The 26,071-nt window shown below is 35.6% G+C and overlaps 1 protein-coding gene across 4 annotated transcripts in view; it reads right to left on the bottom strand.

The window, feature by feature from the left end:
* Nucleotides 1–26,071, bottom strand: part of NIPBL (NIPBL cohesin loading factor) — a 168,595-nt gene that overhangs the window by 66,701 nt on the left and 75,823 nt on the right. For 3 of the 4 annotated variants that reach the window (XM_086770042.1, XM_086770041.1, XM_086770045.1), the window contains exons 5-9: nucleotides 22,286–22,385; nucleotides 20,553–20,704; nucleotides 19,375–19,535; nucleotides 15,452–15,545; nucleotides 5,413–6,045 (exon numbers count right to left, since the gene is read on the bottom strand). In XM_086770042.1, coding sequence (XP_086626168.1) covers nucleotides 5,413–6,045; nucleotides 15,452–15,545; nucleotides 19,375–19,535; nucleotides 20,553–20,704; nucleotides 22,286–22,385 — 1,140 coding nt within the window. The remainder of the gene's footprint in view (nucleotides 1–5,412; nucleotides 6,046–15,451; nucleotides 15,546–19,374; nucleotides 19,536–20,552; nucleotides 20,705–22,285; nucleotides 22,386–26,071) is intronic. The other variant, XM_086770043.1, reaches the window with a different exon arrangement.

Genomic DNA, 26,071 nt, shown 5'->3' with positions numbered 1-26,071 from the left:
AATAGACACACAATTATTTATATTTTACACTGCCTCATTTCATCCTCTGGTATTAGTGACTGTAATCTTCTCCAAGATCACTACACAAATGACTACACCTCTGCTCCATTTTTAAGGAGCTAGAACATATTTTTTGAAACTAATGCTAATGGACTGGTTATAATTACACATTCTGTCATTTCATTAATAGGTCACATAAAATTGGACGTAAACAAATTCTTCATTCTTAATAGCGTTCTTCTATTAGTTTCCTCTTTGGGGAACTTTTGCAGGGAGATAGGTAATGGGGAGAGAGGGAGAGGAGTTCGATAACAACTTAAAAGATAAGAGAAAAATGTTACTTACCTGTAACTGTAGTTTTGAGAGTTTTGCTCCGGCAGATTCACACTCTTGGGATGTGTGTCTCTGCTGCTATGGGGTTGGAACGAACTAAAAAAAGAAGGGCCCACAGCAGGCATACAAATGCCCCCTAACTGATCCAATTATTGGAAATAAAGTTAATACAGTTTCACTTCTTCCTAATTCAAAGAATCCACAGTAAGATTCCAAAAAAGTGATTAAAATGGATCCTCAGAGGTAAAATATACAGGGAAAAAACACAGATATGAGTACATTTGTCTCATTTAAAAAATGCTTCTAATGCTTTTACGTTTTAAAAAAATATTAGCCTCCCAATGAAATTTTAGTTAATGATTAAAGTTTTCATTACTCTTCTCACAAACTCCAGAGAACAGTGCCTTTTACAGGTAAAAGCAGAACTCCTTAATCTGTTAAGACAGCTGCTTTATATAAAAGTGTCTTTGCAGTAGCCGAAAATGTACAGTGAACACACAATACTATGTATGGAAAAGCTCAAATTAAAACTTTGCAAATTCGAAAAAAAAGAAAAAATGAAAGCAATTTGAAAAAGAGTCTCTGAAAAAAGATCGGTTACTTTCTGTTTTTTTTTCAGTGGTTTTCAATGTTATCGTCCCTTTTCCCCTTCCTAGAAGACTCAGAGCTCCTTCTGATATTAATATCTTAAATATTTTTTATTCACAGTATTCTGGGTTTTTAGAAAAGCATGAAAGATCTTTAGGTATAAACCTTGATCCTGAAAATTAATTCAGTAGCAGGTCTAACTCTTGAAGAACAAGAAGAACTTAATGTAATGTTCTAGCAAAGGTTTAGACTGAAAGTGACTGGCTACCTTTGAACTATTTGACTACCCACAAAAATAACTCACTTGTATCTGAACAGAGGCAAAGCACAGGTTAATGCAAAGAACTGAAGGTTACCAAAATGGAATTTCTCCCTCAACGTTCCCCCACTCAACCAAGGAAAAAAAGATTATTTAAAGAAGAGAAATTCCTGGGACGTAATTTTCTAAAACTCAACAGGATTTCCTGTACTTTCTTGGAATAGTCAACTTCAGAATTTGAACAAGCACAGCTACAGTTAAGTGAACAAAACAGGCTTGGACATCTACCTGTTTGAAAAGTATTCAATAGCACCGAGTAGTACAGGAAATGCAACGACTGATAATTACAAGTGAAGAAAGTGTGTGGGAAGCTTCCTTATCTTTCTAAATAAACTATATAATCAAATTACCATAATGCACCTAAGCGGAGGATGGTTCACTTGTTGATTGTTGTGGAAAAATATAATCTCTTTCTGTACTAGCCCTTCCAAATGACTTTTTTTTCCAACTCAGATAAACTGGATCTTGAAAAATAGTATCTGGAACTATCTGTAATACTACACATCCTTTCAAAAGAGAAAATATGGTCTAGTATTGAGTGTCAGCTTGTATCTGATGAGGATATAGAGGCCATTGTGAGAGGGGCAAAGGGAACTGAAGATCTGAGATATGTCAGGTTCCATGAACTTACCTATTCAGAGGGTATTAGACATACCAGACGTATTAGAATGCAACTGTTGTTGCCAAGTGCCTTGATCTCCAAAATCTCCAACTATTCCTTTTATTAACAGATACAGACAAATTACTCACAAAATTAATCAATGCAGAGAGACCTTGATGGAAAAAGTAGGAAGAGGAGATGACTCTTGCCCTTCTTGCACAGAGGACAAGGACAACAAAAAGTTGGTTTTAACTTCTTCAAACTTTGCAGCTCTCTACAGAGATGAAAAGACCATATAATCCACTTAATCCAAGATTCAAGTAGACCAAAAGTATAGAATTATAAAACCAGAGTTCTGAAAAGCACTCAGATATAAGGCAAAAGGTCTGTCTTATAAAATCACTCCTTAAACATATCTGACATAGATTAGGTCAAATATGCCAGATTTGGCATTAGTGATTTTTACTATAAGAATTCATTTTTCAGAAAGCAAAGGCCTGACAATCAAGTTCCAGAAAGATAAGCCGTTTTTCAATGAACGTAGCACTTCTGCAAAATCTGTGTTAGTTCCACCTCTGAAACAGAGACTGCCTTTCACTTTGAGAGACTTTGTTTGGTGGAAGCGAAGTATTTTAACAGATTTGTTAGAATCAACGATTTATTACAGAAAGTACTATAATTACCAAAGGGCTCCAATCCCCACTTCCCACCTGTAAAAGAATCTCAGCATTAAAAACCCAAAGACCTTAGCATTGCCTTAGGCAAGTGTAGCAATTGTATAATTTTTAGCAAGAACTGCCCCACCAAACAATCTCTGCCTCTCATCTGGAATGAACAGTTCCACCACACTACTGGTTCCAAGCCTCAGAAAGCACATGTCATATCCAACCAAAGCCTTACTGTGTAAAAAGATAGCATCTGAAAAACTTCAATGAAGCATAGCACTGTAGAAATTTAATTTCTAAAAAAGAACAGAAGAGACCACTAATCTTCTAGCAAGACTTGCGAGTACAATTCTACTCGAAGTAATTTATGGAAGACGGCAACAGGTGCCTACACCCAATTACAAAAGCAGCAAAGATGCCTTCATACAGATTCCAGCACGTGCTAGCATCTTGAGTAAGTTCTCCAGAAGGATGCTTGCAATTGTAAAGCAATCAGCTAGCACTACGCATTCCTGTTCTAGCTGGACCAAGTCCTTGCTACAATCACACTATTTTCTTGACATGATGTGACCTGAAGTTACAGTGTACGTACTAAAACACACAACTGCCAGGCTTTTGCATTAAGTACAGTAAGCAGCTTCACAAAAATGAATGACATATTTAGGAGTTATTTGATATATTTCTAACAGACATATTCCCATAGGAACAACAGAGGAAGCTTCCTCCTGTAATCACATCAAACCAAACAGCTGTAACTGGAACAATCCCAGTGCGTATTAACTTGTAGACATAGTACAAACTTACAAGCAATGGCAAAAGCATTTCCAAAAAATAAGAACCATATTTTTCCAAGGTAACAGCTTTTCAGGAAATCTGTCCCAAGCCTTCTACTCAATACTGTTCATGCATGGCTGAAGTGTCCGCAGCCAAAGTGAAAAGAACTGCTGTCTAGCATATGGGCAACTTACCACCAATGAATAAATGGTGATCATGTGTCCCAGTATACGGCAGCAACTCTTGCATCTAATTCATACCAATTGCAGGAACTTAGGAAGAACTGAGACCTGCCAGAGGATGCAGGTAGAAGGGAAGCAAAAGACTGGAATCTTTATTTGGGAAGATGGCTATTGAGCAGTGGTGAAAGGAAGAGATCACATTCTATAAAAATCACTCCTTTCCCCCAAAGAAACAAATCAGTCCGCCCTTGGCTATGTAATTATGGTAAACAAACTTTACAACTAATGTTCAACATTTTATGAAAGCCAGAACAAAAGAGAACGTGTGTTTTAGTCTTGCTTTAAATGTTTTAAGGCTGCTGTGCACTATCAAGAATACAGTGTGTTTTTCCAGATGCTTCTCAGCTAAAATGTGCTGGCGATTCTCCTTGAAGTGTGTGGATATAAAAGTAGCTTTCAAAGTATTAGGTGACAAACCAGAAGCTCTCTATCAGTAATTTAAAAATTAGTAGAAGAGTTTTAAGCAAAGTAACAAATTCCTCATTTCATATAATTTATACTACTGACAGTAGAGATCCCTTTTGAAGTGAGCACACATTTTCTCCATATATTCACAAACAACATTTCCTAGCAAGACTTGATTTAGTTACCAAATAAATATCTAAGAAGTCAAACCTTTTAGTAATTGCAACAACCACATTTACAAACACACATACACACATAAACTCTCTCTCCCCCCTTCCCTGCTGCCCCAGCATCTTTAAATAAAGAAAAAAATCTTTGATTAGCAAGAAAATTTGTGCTCTCTCTGCTGGTTAAAGACCCAAACTGTATGCAAATTCAGTTTTGCCCATGCAAGTATGTCCAAAATTGACCATTTTAATGAACTTCCAAAATCAGAATTTGTGCTGTTTTCCACTCTGCAAGATTTTTCTTGGGAGTAGCTAATAAATTAGCTACTATACTATAGTTTTATAGTATAAATTAGCTAATTTATACTATAAAACATAATTTATCAGAAGTTAAACACAATGCAGAGGAAGCTTCTGAAAAATACTTATGTTAACCGATCACTATCTAATTTATAAAATACATCTTCTCTTCAAGATTTACATGTGTGCTTTGCATCTACTTTTGAGATTTCTGAAGCTTAAGACCATCAAACCAGTTAACAACAGAAAAAAAACCAAACCAAAACAAAAAACCCCAAAGAGGACAGACTCAATGAAATCAGTTAAGACAACCAGTACAGCTACTGAAGTGAAGAGAAAACATTTCAGAGTCTCATTTGGTTCTGTCCTAGAGACCATATAGATACATGGCAGTTTCCTAAAGCTTGTAATGCCTACATGACAATGAATATCCCGTTGAACAAACATTGGAGACAACATAGTAGTATGTATTACTCAACCATTACACTGCCTTTAAAAGAACAGATGTGATTTTAATCTAACATCTCCTTCATATTAAGTTCAAATGAGGATATGAATAGAAATAGGATAAAAGAGTTTTCCTGTAATTTTCTTATATTAAGCAACATGGGCAGTTAATTAATAATTTAACTACCAGAACTTATTACAAATTTTGACTTATAGTACTGCTGGAATTTCAGAAAGTATAAACAATGTCAATTGTACTTCATTCAGTCTCATGGTTCAAAATAAAGAGCAGCTGAAAAGGAATTTTGAAACATAAGAACTTCACTTTCTATCCATTAAGATCCCAAATAAAGAATACCAGATATTAAAAATGTGCATATATGAGAGATTACAGTTTATAGTTGGAGGGGAATGGAGATGAATGTCGCAGAAGAACCTACACTGCGTAAACAGAACTGAACTATGTGACAATGACAGGAAATTTTTTGTGTATATATATATATGGGTTTTATATGCATATATATATATTTATATAATATATATAGTGTATACACACACACAATCCTTTTACCTTTATCTTGCACTTCTTTTGAAAATCGCTCCCTTTCAATAGCTGATTCACGTTCTATCCGCTCAATTTCAGCCAATGCATCCAATTCTACTTCATCATATGACGTTATAGTTCCGTGTTGCGAAACCTGTTGCTGTGTCTGTACCACAGGTGTTTGAGGTTGTTTTGCAGCAACTGAAGTGTTCTGTTGTAAAACAGGCACTTGTTGTGCCTGAAGGAAAGCTGTCTGTTCGTGCTGCGGCAAACACTGAGCAGCGTTTAGTGGGCGGTTAACATCCTGTGGAGTAACGGGTGTTTTGGAAGTCTGTCCTGGGTACTGCACATTAAAAGGAATATCACCCTCTGACACACTGCTGTTTTCCAAACCAGAAAGCATATCATCCTGCTGGTCCATATCCGAAGATCTTACACGAGAGAGTCTTAACGTAAGCTTAGTGGAGTCCTTGGAAGGAGAACTAATGATATCATACATTGCAGCTTTTTCAGTCTGGTCTTTTTCATCCTTGCCTAACTTCATTTTCTTTTGTTTCTTTTGCTTTCTTTCTGGAGAATCTAACAATATGTCTGGGGGAACATCTCTAGGTGATGAGTAAGGTGGAGGCTGAGATTGTTGGATTAAAGGTTGTCTTGATCCTAGAATAATAATTCAGAAAAACTGAACAGTTATGTTGTTTCATGTTTATATAAAAACACACTAAATATAACCTACATAATTTTAATGTGTATTTCTACACATATCTGGGTTCACAAAAGGTCGAAATAAGATTGGTTAGGAAGCACATTATTCCTAGGTCAAGATGTAATCCAGACAGTTGCAGCGTACTTCCTAGGAATTTTAGCAGTCCACTGCAGGTAGAGAAGGGATCATTTCAAAGAAGATGGAGCAAAAACACCCACCACCAAAAAAGAATAAATAAAAGTAGTACCTGCAGGTTCAGAATATCAACTATTAGAAAATAGTCAACGAAAGCAAGTTGACTACAGAAAAAGGAAAGATCAAAAAGATTCTTAATAAGGTCCAGTGATGAAGACTTAATGATCAGTATACAGGTATTAGCCATTTCAGCCACACATTTTTAACTTAAAAAAAAAAAAAAAAATCAAAACATACACAACCTCCTTAACTGAAATTCTGACAGGTAACTGACAATTTTTTTTAATTTTATTTTATGTAAACTCATTCCAATCCCCCCCACTGATTACTACCTAGAAAACACTAATTGTCTTAAGGCATTTTTCTGCCATTCCCTGTCTTATCCCTCCCCTTTTTTTTTTAAACATACTTTTTTTTTTTTACTTCTAGATGCACTCATTCCAGGCTTTGAATATATCTACAGAAATTTTAAAAAGTGGACATTTTTTATTTAAAAGATTCTCCAATTAATCACATTTAAATTTTTTCTTCCTCAAGTTAAACCAGCTCCCCATAAGTGTCAGCCCAGAAACAAGCTCTGAAAAACAGAAAACCTTTTTGACCTATTCAAATTACAATTTTGAGCTACAATTTTTGGCTTTAAAGGGTATACTGGTGTGCAGGAGGGAAAAAAAAAAAGGAAAAGTCTATTGGCTAGACCAACAGCGTCAGCCTCCTCTTGTAAAAGTAAACATTTATCAGATTCCATTCATCCACTGGGGAATATTGATCTTCAGAAAGCAGTGACTGAGATTATTATTAGTCATTCCGGTTCAGCTCATCATAGTTCAGTAATTCTAAAAACTATCAAAAACTAATTGGAATATAGAACCCCATGTGCTTAATTCAGGAAACACTACTAAACAAGAAAGTAGCTTTATTCTGCAGCTTCAATTTCTACCAGATATTTTAAGAAATATTAAGAATCGTTAAGCAAAGTACTGACCTGTAGATGAAAAAAAGAATGGATACCTCTAGCAAAGCTTCAATTCACATGAAAGGTCTGCCTTTACTGATGACTTCTTTGCCCAGACTGCTATACTTACTTTCTCTCCCTAGTAGATTCTGTGAGGTCTTATATCTTCTGTATGTAGACAGCAGGGTATGAAATGTGTTTATCTTACCCTTTCTTGACTATCAGCAACAACTCCATTTTCTGCCAATAATATCCACAATATTGGGAAGTCCTGTTTTTATTCATCCTGATTTTCAACATCTTTCCACTACTCCCTTTCCCTCTTCAAATTAGATAGCACACACAACCACCAGTACTGAAGTCCTGGCTACATTCTATGAAGATCTCTCACTTGCCTTTCAGCAGCTTCCTGTTCTTATGATGCCCGCCCCCCACCCCATTGCTGTCTCTTCTGGTAATTTACAATATTGTCTTAGTGTAATGTATAGCAGAAATCGTTAATTACTGATTTCTTTTATGATAATGACTACCACTCAGGAAATACGAGCTGCATTTTTATTTCTATAAATCTTAGAGGCAGCTCAAAACTTTTCAAAGAGATCTCCCTGACATCTTACTTTTGAATTGTCTCTTAAAGGGATACTTCTGAAGTTGCACAACAAACATATACTGTTTTTTTCACAGCCATGCTTCAAATAGAGGACACAGATTTTATTCTCCTTTGTCCTAATCTTTTAGGTTAATAGAACAAGACTGTTCTGATTTGGTATAATTTGGTATTTGTCATGCTAAAAAATTACACTGCAGCAACACATAAGGTGGTTCTTTTTATCTTTGGGTAGACTTGAGGAGGTCAGAAGGATTTCAGTGCATTCCATTGAAGATATTTAGAATCCAGTAAATGAAGAAACAAAAGTAAAGTTTTCCTTCTCCTAGGCAGCACTACGAATAGGTGTCTGAAAGTACCTTCCCTCCTGAAGGAAATTCCTGAAAGGTGTTGATACTAAGGCCTATGAGCTGCATTTTAAGAGGACATGTTCTGGCAATAACTTCACATGTTCCTGAGACGTCTAATGAAGGTTAAGCCTCTGGCAACAAGAAGGCTTAGAAGTTACAGTGCCTATGTATTGAGATGAAAAGAAATTGAAAAAGATGAAGCATTCTGGAACAGTTTCACTTTACCACAGACATTAGCAGTCTTGAACAGGTATCACACATTGAACATGGACCACATTTTGTAGGATGCCTAAACTTCAGACAAAACACTGACTATTATGCAGAGAGAGTTCTGCCTACTACTATTGAAGTCAGCCTGGAGTATTTCCTATGGGAGAAGGCTTGAGCCATTGTATATCTGAGAACAAAGCTCTTACAAGACTTGTTGATAACAGAAGAAATGTTTCTGTGGAAAGAATACACAGACAGACAGGTGTGATCTGTTTGTTGAACCAGTCAAGATTCCCAGGTTAAGAAGGTTTGTTTTACAAAATGCTGTCAACATAGTAAATCATGCAATGATCTTCAAAAATTATCTTTTGGAATGAACCAAATTTCAGAATATTCTTTTAGAACAGAGAAACAAGTAGGCAGCTTTTGAGGACAAATCTAATGTGGTAATTTAGGAGAAAAAAACCCAGACTTTCTGTAGCTGATCTTCCATAGTATCAATAAAATAACTTTGTGCAATCTCTTCTTATATCGCAGGAATATGTCAAACTTGTGAGTCAAAGAGATTCTCCACTGATTTGGGAAGGTAATTGTATCATCACTGAACAGCAAATACTGACGGTCAACCAGATAACACCAAATGTAGCTGAGAAGCAGGTAACATCAAAAGGAAATAAGGCCCCTCCAGAGAACAAATACACTCATCAGCAATACCTCCACAACCTTTCAGTAACAGTCATCCTGACCACCCATGATAATCCTGAGAATGGTTCCCTACATTAATTAGTTTTCCTACTGATTCCTAGTGGTAGATGGCACCACGTATGGAAAAAGTTTTATCAACTGCTGTAGCTATTTGTGAACTTTTTTTTTCTGTGACTCTTGACTGATTTCTTATCAAATTCTTAATAATGCAAGCAACTATAAAATGCATTGCATTGATAGTGACTGAACCTTCTTAAAAATGTAAAGTTTCAAAAGCACTTCTTGTTTGTTTACCCCTAGAATGGATTCACTTGCTCATTGTGCATTAGTAACCTGGGTAGCAAACAAATAAACTTCTGTCCAGGAGACTGCACACGTCACTGCCATCTCCATTGTACGTTTTTCAGCTGCACACTTTCTAATCACACCACAGTACTCGCATCTTATTTTAAGCATTCAGGATACTTCCTCTGATCATCTCTGAGCCTCTTCAGAGAAAAGACCGCTTGCCTTTCAAAGCTGATGCACCAAAGTCACACAACAGATCACATTCTTTGTTGTGATCCATATGGTTGAAAAACATCTATTACGGTTACCAGGAACTTAGGATTAACATATTTTACAGAGTTTTAAAGAATTTTAGCCTTCGACTTGCACAACAACTTCCAGAGGGTCATTCAAAATTGTATGTTCATATTCCTTTAACTGCCTTGCAGGTAAAGGTTCCCACATGTAGACAGAAAGTCTTTTACTCATCCTACATCCTCTTTTGCCAGAGGTATCATTCCCTACGCATGAAAGCTGGAAAAAAACTGCTAGTGAACAAATGAAGACTAAATTCTAAGACTTGGTTCATAGCACACTGAGGAGAAACTTCAGGCACATTCAAGCACTATGCCCTTTAAAATCCATAGCAAACTGATCCTCGAGACTCCAGGAACATTATTTAAGAGGGTACCAAATTGTTGTACAAACCTGGATACAGTATTCCAGAATTTTTACTGTGAAAGTCTTTGGAAATAAAGGCTTTAAAGAATGCATATGTGCTACATGCGGATTATTATACTTCCACATCTGAGTAATTATACTGTAAGTTCCTAAAGGTAGAAGCTGGAGAAGAAGAAAAGAACCAGAGCATCCATATTGCTCCATGTTCATACTGATGTTTGTCTGTTGGAAAAGCTAAGAACCTGCTGATGATAGAACCTGAGGAACACACTGGTGCCAAAAGATTTTTAAGAAATTGCAGTTAAAATGTGTAAATGGAAGCATTTAATTTTTTTTTTTAATTTAACAGGATGCTATTTACCACTTTCACATAAATGGAATGTTTTTCTGAAAATGGGACCAGATAAATTCACTTCAGAACTCTGGCTAAACCAGTCTCAGAACTGTTAAAAATTATCTTGACAATTTGTGCCTCCAGCAGACTCAAAAAGGGAAAAACAGTTTCTTCAAAAGGATAGTAAAGGACCGCCCAGAGTATTATACATAGTCTGTATGATTTAAGTACATACTAGAAAAACAATTTCTCTGTAACGACTGAGATAATAATAAAAAGGTAGTATTCCAAAGTGAATTTGTTAAGAGTAACTATCATCAAATCAAACAATTTTATTCAGTAAAGCAGTAGGTCCTGTGGATTAAAGAGAACTGAGTGCCATATCACGACTTTAGCATGGCTTTCTATATAGCTTCTCATAACAATTTCTCTAACAAGCTGAGGAAATATGATCTAGACAAAAATATTGTAAGATTGCAGTATACTCTATTGCAAAACTGTGTTCATAAACTACCTGTTGTGCTTGGTAAAAATGCATGAAGGGAATAAAGGTGGACAAGTGCAGCTTTCCACAGCACTGTCTTAGGAATAGTAGTTAAAAATATTTATCATTAATAATTTCTTGTGTAACAGAATTAGAGCATATTTTATTAATCTACAGATCATAACAGCTTTTGGTATTGAGTCTTTGAGAGAGAGACCCACAACTCCTTTTAAAAACAGAATAAAAAATTACAATTTTCTTGACTAATTTGAACAATCTTTTGAAACAAAAGAAATTCAGTGAGAAGAAGCACAAACTTTTTATTCATCTGAGAAATTGTAGCAACATGAGAAGAAGACAGATCAGCTCTACAGAAAGACAGCAATACATTTAAACAACTTGCAACATAAATCTCATATACAACAGTAGTATCATACAAAGTGATTTAAGGTACTTTTCTGACTATTCATCCTTCTAAGTCTTCGAACAGAGTTGTACCTACAACTTATGACAGCACAACATCAAGACAAATGCAGACCAATTAGAATTCAGATAAAGACATCAAAGACAATTAGAAGTTCAGAAATGATGAGTTATGTAAAGATGATAGAAAGAAACAATGCTGTTCAGTCTGTAGAAGATTATATTAGTGCAAGACATGATAACATTCTTTGATATCTAAATGACTGCTATAAGAAAATGATGTCAATGTTTTTTCCTTGCCCACTGGAAAGAAATCAAGAAGTGTCATGCCTAACTGCAACAAAAATGGTTCATGCTAGGCACTAGGAGAAAAGCTTTCTAGCACTAAGAATCTGAACAGGTCGCATGGCAAGAGTCAGGAAACTCTATTACTGACATTTTAACAAAAAGAGAGATGGAAGTTATTGGGAGCGATACTGGTACAGCTCATCCAACATGAAGGTAAGAAGATAGGAAACCCTCAATCCTTTCTGTATTTTCTAACATCATTGAATCTTCCTCTGGAAATCTTTCCATGTTTTGTACTAGACATAAAGAAATTATTACTTATTTTGATCAACAGACAATGCTGACATTTGTTTTCAAAGAGTATAACTTAACTTAAAAACCAAACGTAAAAGGACAGCATGTGAGACAGGCAAAGAAGAACACCTATTTGTGAGGTTTTTAGGGACAGACTGTATTCACTTTCCACATACTCTTTCAATAGATTTCAGGCAGGAGTTCCACTCCTTTCTCCAGAGCTCCAACTGTCTCATGAAAAACTCAGCTTTGCCTGTTCTAGCTTAGAACTGCTGTATTCAGAAGCATTCTTGCATAAAAAAATTAAGACTTGAAGAAAGAAACAAGAATGAATACTTATTTTGGTCCTGTCAGAAAAAAATCTTCGAATACATTTTTTCCACCTTTCTTTAGAAGGAGAGAAGGTGAGATGATAATTTTTCTTAACAAGTACCTTTGAGAGCACTGAAGTCTGTACTACAGATTTGAGAAGGTTCCTAATTCTTCTTGCCACTCACTATACATTCAGAGACCAAGTGTAGAGGAATCTCGCTGGAGAAGTCCTATAAATCCCTAAGAAAATAAAAGTAATCTTTCCAAATTATTCAGAAAATAACCAAAAATCCATTAACATTACTCTAGGGAATACAACTCATTTCTAGAAAAGAGTGCAAAACTATATAGTTTCATAAGGGTTGTTGCTAGACCTTACAGATATTTCTCCAGGAGTTTAGGAAACTGTATGTAAACAGGACCGTATATAATATGAACTCTTCTCTTTGGAAAGCAATGGTCTAAAAATGTTGTGGAAGTCTTTTTTTTTTACACAGGATCTTTAGAAGCTGTCTTAATTAAAAAAAAAAAAATCTGAGGTTCCAAATCAGTGGGAAAGTAAAGAAAATAGATAAAGGATTTTGATGAGTAAGCGATAGTGATCTTGCGTAGTGGAACCCACAGAATATTTTATGAGATCAACAAAAGGAAAATACTCCATGTTAATTCTTCACAGATAATTCATAGAAACATATTTTTTAAGAAAGTAGATGTGGTAACAGATGACAGAACAAAAGCAGAGCTATTAGTCTGTTTGCATAGCTAAAAATATAAAATTTACGTTAAAAAGAAAGGATAAAGACCGGCCCAGAACTTCTGGACAAAACTTCAGCTACTCTGGTGCCTTTAGCGGAGCAGAAGTGAAGCAAAGATTTCTGTAACAGAGAAATTGTGCTCCACTGAGTAAGTGAATAACGAACCAAAGTAACAAACATAATTTCTGCCATCTCTCAAATATTTGCTTGAGTTGCAAACAAAACTTCTTCCTCATTAATACTCTGCCAATCAGACATCTACGTTCAGTCTTGAAGTAAGCCAAGGCTGTGCAATCACATTCTCCAAGTCTCCAGAAGTCCTTGCTACTTCCATGTGAAAAGTACAAAAATGCAGTCTGTACTCACACCTGCAGTAATTGCCTGAAGTCTCTATGTTATGTGAGAAAGCTTAGATATTATAATATCCTTCCTGAGATCTCTCTCTGGACTCATGAAGTTTACTGCCATTCTTTTTGTCCTCCCCAACAATTGAGTAATTTGCTTTTTTTTTAAAATCAGAGTTTGCAACCTGTCAACCAAACTTTCAAGGGCTAATCAGAGTAGCAACAAATAGTTCAGCATAGATATTTGCTGTTTGTTCATCACTGGAAAATTTATCAGCACGACTTTCACTCCAAATCATAGGCCAAAAACTCACTGTCAGGGATCCCATGTTCTAAATAACATTGTAATTATTCACACCTCTTCCCTACATAAAATACAAGATCAGAGGAAGTAAATGTTTTGCAAGATTCTTGCAGCATCAATAACTGGTTCTCTCAATCAGAGTTCACTGATCTTTTTAAGAAGGCAAAATGGTAGCACCAGTTGTGTGCTTTATGTGTCCTTTATCAACTGGAAAAGTAAAGCTAGCACACAGGTAAATAAATCAAAAAGCTCCTCTTGCACGTTTTCAGCCCCTCTAATGCTGAAACATTAAAATCTGAACTGTACAATCAGATTGCTTTCAGAATAATCTGAAAAAGTATCCCTTCAAAAAAGGGTGCTGATATAGCCAATTGAACAGTAGCTACTTTAACAAAAAAAAATAATTCAAATATTCTACTGTCTGAGTGGTAATCATGTACTGGAGTGGAATTAGCTTAGATTCACAATGTTGTTAAACTTGACAAAGAGAGACAACCAACCACACTTAGTCTTCTCCATTTACACAAGTCTTACAAAAGTCCTTCAGCACAAGAACTCCTGAAATACTGATGCTGCCATGGCATGCTATACATGTACTTCAACTTGCCACTTGAGCCACATTTCTTCTATCACTGTTTAACACAATATATGTCAACTATGTTCACAAGATCATAGCATAATTCAGTTAGAAAAGGACCTCAGGAGGTCTTCAGTCCATCCTCATGCTCAAAGCAGGGTGAAGGCCACAATACACAGGGGTTTACCCAACCTCATCTTGAAAACCTCCAAGGATAGAAAATGGACAGATTCTCTGGGCAACGTTTTCCAATGCTCAACTGACCTAATAGTGAAAAAGTTTTTACTTAGACCTAGTTAGAACCTCCCATTTCAATTTAGGTCCATTGTATCTCATCCTTCCTCCATAACACTGAAAAGCCTGACTCAAGTCTTCCTGATAATCTCCTCATAGGTATGGGAAGGCTGCTGTAAGATCCAAGCCCACTGAAGATGTCTCTTATACAGAATGCATAAGGCCAACACCTTCACCTTCTCTGGAATCTTCCTCCATCTCCTGTTCTCCCTGTCCACCTAACAGGATCAGCCAGAAAGACTTAACTTTGTTTCAGGGCTAAAGAGAAGAAAGCACTGTTGCATCTTTCTACTACTGTCATGTAAACATATAGGCACTGAAAATGTAAATTAGCAAGAATACGCCCAAACCCCTACCTTGCTAAGTCTCATGTATCTCAGTCATTGGTTCTTAGGGATAATACTAAAAACAGCAGTATGCATTCCAGATTTTCGCATGAAAAATTACTTTGAGCAGATTTTTTTCAGTTCCCTCTCAACTGACTGACAGTTAACCCTGTTCCTTCTCCACAGCTAAAGTTTTCAGGCTTCATTTATACTCTGTGTATTGAGTTCATTGATCTAATTTTAACTTCATGTTCTTAAAGTTTCATGACTGCAATTAAGACAAGCATTGCATGTTAAAACACTTTTGAGCTGGTTAAAAGTTCAATACTCGTAATGCTGCCTTTAAACCATTTCTTACGTAGAGCAACTGAAACCATTCATACAAAGAATTTAGTCCTCATACTGGAAAGGATTTCAAATCCTTCTGTCCTCCATGAATTTGAGTTTTGTTTTGAAGGATGATTAGTCAATTTTCGGACCTTCAGAAATTTCTTCTGGATGAGGGCTCAAAATAATTTTTTATCCAAAACACAATGTCATACTCTTTAGCACTACTTGGATACAGAAGTCAGAAGGAATAACTAAACACCCCTTTAAACTCTCTGTTCTCTAAAATTAGTAAAAAATACATTGATATATATAACTGCTGGACTACCTTTAAGGGTTCCATCACTTCCAGCTGGAGAGCAGACTGACTGTGGTGACCTCAAGGAAAAAGATGCAGCATTCCTCATTGAAGGATCGCCATCCTAAAGTGACAATGATAAAAAAAAAAAAAAATCAACATTATGAACATGAACATTTGATAAAATAAAGACTGACATTAGTACATACACTGATAAAATGGATTGAACAAAATGTATACAAGAAATATTGGAAAAATAGTTATTTACATTAAAATCTTTATAATTTAGACTGCTATTAGACTGCTATATAGGTAATATTCCAAAGCACAATCAGCTCTAAGAATCCATAACCAGAACATGCACATGAAAATAAATCTATGTACAGGTCTTCTAGCTAAACAAGCACTTTTGGTTTACACTAAGATTCTAGCATACACACATCAGGACTGAACAAAATCTCTAGTACTCTCACTGCAGCAGCTGAGATAGTCTTGTGTAAAACACAACTGCAGTGACTTTCACCTGTTATTTGTCTGTCTCAACAGCTAGACGGGGAACAACTCAATGGCAATATGAAGCACCTCATATTTCTGACAAACTTCTTCACAATATAGTACTAATTACAATGTAATGATATCCATACTCCATCTTTAAGAATGTAAATGTGTCTTTTTCACCCCCACATGACCTTAAAAATAAATATGAAATCCACTATTAAAATTCCCGTTTAATGGTCTACACTTTTTTTTTTATCGCTTTCAAAGAGCCCTCTGCTGGTCATGAGTATACTCATTCACTCACTGCCCTAACTAGATGTAAACTTCTGTAAAACAGTATCTACCGCTTTTAACACTGTTTTTTATACAGCGTCTAAGGGAATGTTTTGGGAAAGAACAAACTAACAACTCCTATATCTATAAAGAGGTAATTTCTATAATAATAAACAAATTGTAAAAAGATCATTCTTTTAAAGACTAAAGTCATACAAAGGAAGTCTCCAAAGAAGTTCCAAGGTTATCTAAACTGTTAGCTAATTAAATTGGTTATTTCATTAGCTAATATTCTAAAGTGGCTCCTATTGAGGTAGCAGAATACACACAGGCTTTTAACCTTTTGACCAATTTCAACCTAGTTAATAAAACGTTAAAAGGCTCAACTGTAACTACATTTTTACATGTCTGTACAAACAAAAATCAGCAGCTGATATTAAGTTAGAAAGCTGAACTGGCATTTCAAGGGGACAGAAGCTTGCATAGATAGGCAAGTACACTCTCCCTACAGTCGCCAAACAGCCAATGTCCACATGCACAGTCGTAGACCAGACAGTGTACACGTTATGCCACATGAAGGCACAGTTGACCCTGTTTATGGAGAAGGAAAGAGTTTGAAATTGATAGACTAAAGGTGGTGACAAGTCAAAGAACAAAAATCCATAAGAAATGAGATTTCACCAGTTTCACCATCCACAGACACTTAGAAAAATTCTAGTTTTTTTTTTTAACCTTTGACAGCACAATGAATCTAAAACTCACGCTGTCCTATTAATTAAATCTATTTTTGCAACAGTGTTTGCAAAAAGAGTTTTTGACTCATGTGAGAAATGTAATATTCAGATTCAATGCAATAAGAACTGTATCTTAAACTTATATGTTGTTATTGTAAGTCAAAGTGAATTAATTTCCTGATGAGTTACTCATTTATGTACTACATTGCAATTATGGAGCTGATTTTTTACAAAACAGCCTTTTACCTTTGACTTGCAATAAATTAAAAAAAACCCCAAACAACAAAATACTGAAAAAAAAAAAAAGCTTAGTAACTTTTTAGCATATATGTTTTATTAGGACAGGAGAGGTCCTCTACCCTTGACTGGCAAGGACGTAGGCAAAGGCGACTTTTATTAAATCAACTAAACAGACTAACTAGGTGGATGACCTATTGAGTACACACGCCATTCCTATTGTTGCTGACAAGCCTTCAGAAGTGCTCATTTACAGTATCCTAACTCAGAGCTTCAACAAATGGTGAGATGTAAACACAAACTTACATTCTAGGAATGCTCTCAAGTTTACAGAAAAATCATCCCTAAATTGAGTGTATGTGTAGTGAACCTTCAAGGGTGTACTTGCTGATTTTGCAGAATCCTGTATCACAGACACAGAATATACTGCAACTATTCACATTTTTAAAGCAGTAAAATCCTAAAACTAAGAATAATAATAACTAAATTTTTAAAGGTTTATGATTTCATGATCCTCATTCATAACTATCTTTGCCAAAGGTCACACTGCTTCCGAAAAGGCTGCAACATTATTATTAAGCTTATTATTATACACAGATGCAAAACTTTTAATTAGTTCATATTTTTCAAACTGTTTCCTGCATGACAGATATTAAAATCAGCTTTTACAAGTATAACTACAAATAAAATAAATCTAACAAATACGCTCCATTAAGAAAATGCACAAAGATTTAATAGTGCAAGTCTGCAATGTTTACTACATTTTCCAGTTAGTATTTCTCCAGTTAAACCAACCAATGAGGCTACGCTTTCTTTTCATAGTCTGTCCATTCTGAAAGAATTTCATTTCTAAGTTTTCAAGAACTAGGATGTGGTTCCATTGCTTCAATCACAAAATTAGAGATTAATATTTTTAAACACTTCCTCTTCAAAAATTATGAAATAAATTATCCTAATATTGAAGTTTTCAAAAAATCCTCTCTTAACAAAACCAAGGTTCTCTTGATAGTATACCTTTAGCATAGGTGGGGGATACATGTACATTTAATGCCAAAAATAGCTTCCTATTTTGAAGAAATTGCGTTGCCAAAGCAGTGACTAAGAAAAACATCTGATGATCGTGTATCATGATAGCTTCCTTCATTACAATACTCTGTTGTTTAAGATACTACTTCTTAGCTAATATTTTTAACCAGCATAATTCTTGCACTAAAAAAAAAAAAAAAAAAAAAAAGAGTACTAGAGCTAATAACTCTCTTGGAGTTCTTGGAGTTATTCTACTGTATTAATCCTGCCAACGGATTTTGGGAGCCTGGTGTAAACGGTACAGTCATTGAATACCACACTTTTGCTTCCACAAGTTAGTTTAGGAAGACAAGAGTAGTCCATGGTTTTTGTAAGCTAAATAAACCACATACACAATCACTAAAGGAAAAAAAAAAAAAAAAAAAGGCCTGCTTGCCACCCGGTTTTGGTGAAAAGATAAAATTGAAACTCATGTGCTTAAGAGCTGTTAAGAGATTGTGTGCCAAAATTTTAAGAATCCCAATAAGCTTCACCCGCAGAATGAGGTGCTCTTTAAGAAAAAAAATCAATCAGTAGTTCAAAAAAAAGTGTGAGAAAGTTGAGTTTTTTTTCCTTTAGATTGAAGATTTCAGAAAGAATGTCTCCCACATGAAAAAGTCACTAAGGGAGCTTCTTACAAAGAAACCAGGCCAAAAAAGCACATAATAGACCAGTAAGAAAAAACGTCCATAGGAATTCTTGCCTTTGACAACAGCACTGTATTACCCAATAGGTTATTGAAATATGTCAAGTCTAATTGACAGTTGTGGACATCTTCAGAGAGACAACTTGAAATATACACCTTCTTAGAATCTCATATTGTTTGCATCAACATATTGCTACAGTAATTGCAGAGACACTCTACCGTTTCTTTAAAAGAAACTCACATATGAGATTTTCCTAATTTCATCAGAATTAATGTTACAGATGGTTCCAGGGGAAAGAGAGATCTAGAAAAAAATTTAATCTCACACATTAAGGTTGCATGGCTGAGTGTACACATCTGAAATTGAAATATATTTTCAGTGTTTTTTTACATCAACAACAAAAAGCTAAAATATCTGACTTCTAAGGCAGCTAAACATGTACTTGCGTTACCATAATAAATATCTGCTTTATTATAATAAACTGATTTAGGTAACATACATCACTACTTAGTCTGTGCACCATCTGCAGGTAGTCTTCACTTGAGCCATGTCTAGAATTATCAGCATGATGATTAGCTGAATTTCCAGACAACTGACTTGAAACTTTACTTTCATGGAGATTCCTCATCCCAGCTGTGACAATGGGACTGGATACTGAAGCTGAAACACAAAAAATATAAGTAACTATACCGACACATTCACACACTCATTAACTCAAAGTTTCAGAGAAAATATCATAACAGCAGATAGTAATGAGTTGGATGCAAGAGGTCTGGAATGTGAGTAAGAATCTAGCTTTTTTATTTAATCCTTTTGCCACAAATGCCTTGAATAAAATTCGATATCTTAAGATTTTAATTTTCAAGAGGATTTAAAACCTAAATTCCATGCGCAAATTAGCCAAGTTTCTCTCCACATCTGTCCTAATTACAGTCAGTATCAAATTCTTACTGGTTATAGAGAACTTTGTGTTCCTCTATATAATTTGTATTCACTTCCTTTAGTGATGACCAAAGTGTTTATGAGACATACAAAATCATATACAGAACAGTTATATATATTCTAAGCACAATGCAAAACTTTAAGAGTAAATGATTTAAAAGAATCCAGTAAGAATTCTACTTACCAACAAAAAAAATGCCTAGATACTTTAACAGTGTTAATGTTGTTCAAGATTGTTTTTAGAAAGGGGAAGAACAAAGAAATCCATTCATTCTGAAGGTCATCTTTGCCAGTTACTGCACACCTTGAGCATAATTCTAGCCAACTTACAACTAATCTAGTTGACACTACAAAGGTTTGGTAAGGCTAAATAAGCTGGCAGCAAAAGTTATGTTACATAACAACAATGAGGTTTTCGCTAGTACAGATAAATGACAGCCATAGCTAACAAATAAAAGTTTTTAGTTTGTTTTGATTTTTTTGTATTGTCATATACACATGTTAACTAAGCAAAATGGGTGTATATAGCAGAGCAATGCAACATGAATATGTGTTTTAGCTTTTCTTCTTCTATTTTCAAAAAATAAAGTATATACTACTACTCTGCACAGTTAGGAAAGCAAAGATTTGCATAAAGCCTGTGACTCCTTCAAAGAAAGTAGAAAGCCAGGAAACATGTACATGAAGGTAAAGCTGACGTGATACAGGAGAATAAAAAAAACATCTCAGACTTACCTTGCTGCATCTGAGGATGTGGTGTATAACTTGGAGGATGTGAATATGGCATGTACCCTGCAGGGCTTTGAGGAGCATATGGACTAGGCACTGGACTGTTCTGTTGTGCCAAAAATCTGTTACCAGAGCTTGTCTGTGGTGGCACAAACCGGCTAAAAATAAAATTTTTAAAAGTTTTTAAAAGTTGGAAAAGCTAATTTAGACAAATTTATTCTTTTGGAATATTATACATTCAGAACATTTCACCTTTTTAAAGATACAAAATTCAAACACAATCAAGAATCTCCCTCAAAAGCAGTATTTTAAGCTATCAATACCTTCCCAACTTTAATTATTACTTAACAACCACAGCTTAGGTACTGCATTAGTAAAAGTAAAGAATAGAATAAAAAGTATTCATAAGACCTCCACGCAGGGAAAGGAAACAATGACACAAATAAGATCTGCAATTTCCAAAAATTAGTCCTAGAAGTTTGAAGGGAAGTGACAGCTATGTTTCAATTAACAACTAGGTCACTAGGATTAACAAGGAGCCATCTACTCTTAACAGGATTTTTCCAGTAAGATTTCAAAGAACTTTACCTAATAGAACTATACTGCCAAGATACAGGAATGTGATAGGCAGTTAGGTAGGAACTAACCCAAAGTCCACTGAATACAACTTATTCTTTCACTGGCTTTATCTTAAGACTGATCCTACAGATAGGAAGCCATAAAAATAACATGTGACAATAATACATGCACATTATAACCTATGTTCTTATATGAGCTTTTCAAAATAAAAATAAACCAAATAAATACTTTAGAAAGTACATGACATGTTCACAACCATCAGTTCTAGATAGTAACTCTATGAAGGTGGGCTTCCACAGAAAGAAATAGCAATTTAACACAAGGATTTTGCAAGGATTTCAAGACGACTTTGTAATATTCATTGTAGTATTAAAAATTAAAAAAACCTTCTTCAGTATGGCTTTTAATATAAAACTAAAAGTGTATTGGCTTTTGTGCAGATACAGAGCACTTCATTTACCAAAACAATTACAGAAACTTGAAGTTAAATGTGAAATAAGTTTAAAGATGAAATCTGTTAAAGCCCAGTAACTGGCTGAAACTACACAGAGAACTCTTTCCTCTAGTTCAGAGTCCTTTATTGCATTAATAAAGGCCTGGACTATAGGTACATGCTACTTGCCAACACTCAGAAGTTTGGAAAAGAACCAGAAAGTTGATGAGGATGCTGCTGGAAGACTGGCCTACTGGGCCAATATCCTGCTCTGAGTGGCTTTTTGTATAACTGTTACAACAGTACTCCATGCTTTTACAAGCATTCTTTCCCATTCTTCTGTCACACTGGTACTGTTACACATGCTTGAACACAGTCTCTCCTCTCCTATCCTCCTGCCACTGGTCTCAGCCTGTGCTGCAGGCAGAAAACAGCTGGAGGGATGGCAGGAGGCAGTGGGACTCCTTAAGCAAAAAAGAAAGTTTACCAAAATTACAGGAGGGATATAGAGTGGATAATCATGACTAATCCTTAGAACACAAGGATTTCACTGACAGAAAGACATTTCTTTGCCAGCTGAAGAAACTCACTCTGCCATCAGACAAATGCAAAATTTGTCTTGACACTGATCACCTTCCACTCACATGCTTGAAACAAGAACTGACTGTCACTGTAGGAGGAATCTGCAGTTTGCTGCCCCTCCACCCCATTTACAAGTAAGCATTACCTGGAAGGGCTATGTGAGATAGTGGTTTGTTGATAATTGGAAGATGCAGGACTACCACGCATGGAATTCTGAGAAATATTAAACTGTGACATCATCATCCCTATTAAAAAGAAGATAGCAGCATTACTTTACAGACATTTCCTTCTAATCAATTAAGTCTCTCATTTCAGAAATCAGTATATACACAGAGATCATAAACTGTAAAGACATTAACATCATCTACCCACAACTGTTAGGAAACATTAGAAATCATTGATTCCATGTAAGATAACCATTTTATATCATAACATAAAAAAGTGTTCCCTAAAGTAGCGTTAATTTGGTTATAAGTATTAACAGTAGCTCCTTCCTTTGTTCCTTAGGGCTCCCCAAGCCAAAAACTACTGGTAAATAGAAACAATTTATAACTGGACATATATTCCATACCCCGGGCTGTACCGTACAGTGTAAAGTATTCATTGTGCCCTTAAGTGAAAGATTCAGAAACTTCACAAGTTAGAAGAACACAGAAAACTTATCTCCCATTTTTAGAGCAATTACAGCAAACAAGCATCTTGGGCTAAGTGCTGCAAGTTATTCTCACTGTTCCCATGCCTTAGTGGTTCCTTTTTCCCCAGGGAGAAAAGCTTTCTATTGCATCTCCACTACACTTTACAAGGGATGTTACCAAAGAAGCTGCTGAAATATTTCAGTTGCAAAACAGAACCAATATTCCAACTGTAGACTCCTACAGCCTGTAGATTCTCACAGTCAAGCTTTGAAAATTGTACTAGTTGTTAGGCCACAAGTACCAATATGCTTGAAACTAACTTATTTAAGAAATATATGGACAATGCCCTTAAGAATTTGCGTGAATTTTTGGTCAGGCCTGAAGTGGTTAAGCAATTGGACTAGATGATCATTGTAGGTCTCCTAAAATGAAACATGCTAGTCTATTCTAACTCACATCATTATTAAGGAGTATTTAAAGGAACCTTTTTTCCCTCTTTTCAATACAGGGATAAAGAATTCCCTAACAACAGTATGACAGTGGAAGTTGAAGTGATGCAGAAACACAAAAACTTAAATGAATTTTTAAGTCATTTTAATGACAGAATGTAATGTCTTGCAGTCAAAACAGTGACAGAATTCACGTGCATATTGCAGTCTGGGAAGCCGCAGCAAGTGATCCATAGCCATGGGCAGAAGCATACTAGTAGGACAAATATTTAAAACCAAAGGTTAGTCAGCAGAATGACAGAGGTCCCCAATCCGAAGTGTGTCAATCCTTCAATTGCTATCACCGATTTCAATTACCGCAATATTCACACAAGCAAAACTAGTTTCAGAAATCCTCCCTGTCATCCGCTTTTCTCTTCCCCTCTCCCCAGCAGAGATGTGATAAACCCCCAGGAATGCAGCCGTTACTACCTCCCGGCAGGTGTGAAGTGCTGCACTCCAAGTACATTAGCACACGAAAACTAGTCCAGAGCAGGAGTGAAAGTTCCATGTTGTGCTGAAAAAAACCCCAGAGACCTTTATACGTCAATACAAAGGACACTCATTGTCCCGAGTAACAGAAAGGGACTCCTCAACTCCTCCAGAAATTGTCTGAAGGACAGCGGTTGCCTCACGTACAGGCAGGTGAGGAGGAAACTCCGGTGATTTCCTGCTGGAGGCAGCGCCCGGTGCGTCCCCGCCCGCCGGCCTCTCACTCCCACTCCCACGGCAGCTAGGTACAGTGTTTTAGTCAAACTACTCACCCTTAACATTTATGTACAGAAAGCTGACAGAATGTGCCAATATGAGCATGAAGTACACTGACAAAGTTTCATTTTATGCTTAAAGCGCAGACTGCACTTATAAAATACTTTAAAAATATATCTACTTATTTTCTTCTCCCTAAATTTAGAACATGTTTTGAGCTGCAGATGTAGTAGTTTTTGGTTTAAAAGAACGTCAGAAAATATATAAATGAATTAATTTTTAATGTGATTTTTAAAAAAACCTAAAACTTATTCTATAACAGATAAGTCTCATTTCTCTATCTCTGTTGAGGGGGTCGGGACATGGGAGGCACAATCTAGGCAACTTAAAAGAAAAAAGCAGAAAAAAACCCCACAACAAATCACAAACCAAAAGCTAACAACTAGCCAATAATAAAAAAAAAAAACAACCCAATGTTTCCAAAGTTTCCAGACAGGTAACAAGTAATGACATAATGAGAAAGAAATAAGAATCAGCCCCAAACATTTAGTCTAAAAAAGGAGCTCAGATTAGTCTGTGGCCATTAGCACTAAATATCTTCTTGTACGTTTTTTTACATTGTTGTCATATCACTAAGCAGCATATTTATGGCTCCGCTGTGCATTTCTGTACATAAAATATTTATGAATTTCTTTTAAATGCAACCTTAATTTTGAATGTTGGTCATGTCTGGATTTGAAAAAATACCATCCAAGTAGTAACAATACCAGAATGAGTTTCCTTAACATACACTCTCAGTCTTGACTATAACTTCTTTGCTTGGAAAAAGTGATACATATCAATCTATTTCAGCATTCCTTGTAAATGGCAAAGAATGCACTACATAAAAACACAGCTCAAGGTCACAGAAAAAGTCTTGTACAATTAAACTGTACTACAGCATCATGCATGCTTAAGCTAGGATTTGCTTGCCAACACGTCATTTTTCAGTTAAATATACACTCTCACTGAAACCATGTCTGCAAAGTTTTTCCCTTTTACAGGCACATCTGCACTTGAACTCTTGTCTAAATGAAAAAAAAAATTATCCAAATAATTGATGGTTCTGGAAAGATGCATAGGATTTTAATCCCCCCAAATCCAAAAGTTCTGATAAATAGCTTAAAGTAAATATTAAGTCCTTTCTGAACCCTAAGCAATGCTATTAATATTAACCTATTGCAACATTCTATTTTAGCTGATCTTCCCACACATATCTGCTGAAAGACAAAGCCAAAGTGTTCAGAATGAAAAGAGAAAAAAATATGAAAATTGAAACTAAATAATATCTTAATGTAAAATAAAGGTATGTGCTTCATTCATACACTATAAGATGTGAGACATGTAGTTGCAAGATGGCATCTAGAACTTGCTATGTCATCTGATCAAAAAGGTCTAAAATAAAATTAACATTTTGCCCCTGTACTAAGTTAGGCCTGGTGCCGTATCATGATGTGACTCACTCTGTTCAGACAATCTGGTAATAGTCTGAAAAATCCAACTAAAAATCTGAGCTAGAAATCTAAGTTGTATGAAGCCTGTTCTGACAATGGGATTGTATCAAAAGATACGGAATAAGAGTTCAAACATTGTTGCTGGTTTGCTTTAAACAAAATATGTCAGCAAAGAGGGTGGGAAGGTGGGGAGTGCCCGCTCAGAACACGAAGTGAAAGAAGGGTTCACATAATATATGCTTCTTGCACTATCTGTTCATCATAACTGAAAACAATTCTTGCTCTAAACTTGGTGTTGAACTACAAATCAGTATGAACGTGGGAAAAAAACTACCACAGAATTCTGCTTGTGCTTTACCTTATATTCACAAGAATTCAAAACATACTATTTAGCTTTCTAAAGATGCCTCTATTTCCTGACAAACTCTACTGAACAAGGAATTTTATTGCATGTTTCATGTAATTATTTAGCCGGGTGATCCTGCTGTTCTTGCATCAGAAATGAAGGCTAGGAGAAATTAATTTGAGTTCGTTTTGTCCATACTGATGCTGGAACTGACACTCAAGGGATCCTGGTGCACAGAGTTGTCGCATGCTAAGCAAATAG

Source organism: Chlamydotis macqueenii, chromosome Z, assembly GCF_036417535.1.
Source record: "Chlamydotis macqueenii isolate bChlMac1 chromosome Z, bChlMac1.mat, whole genome shotgun sequence".
NCBI lineage: Eukaryota > Metazoa > Chordata > Aves > Otidiformes > Otididae > Chlamydotis > Chlamydotis macqueenii.
This window is presented reverse-complemented; position numbering and strand designations above follow the sequence as displayed.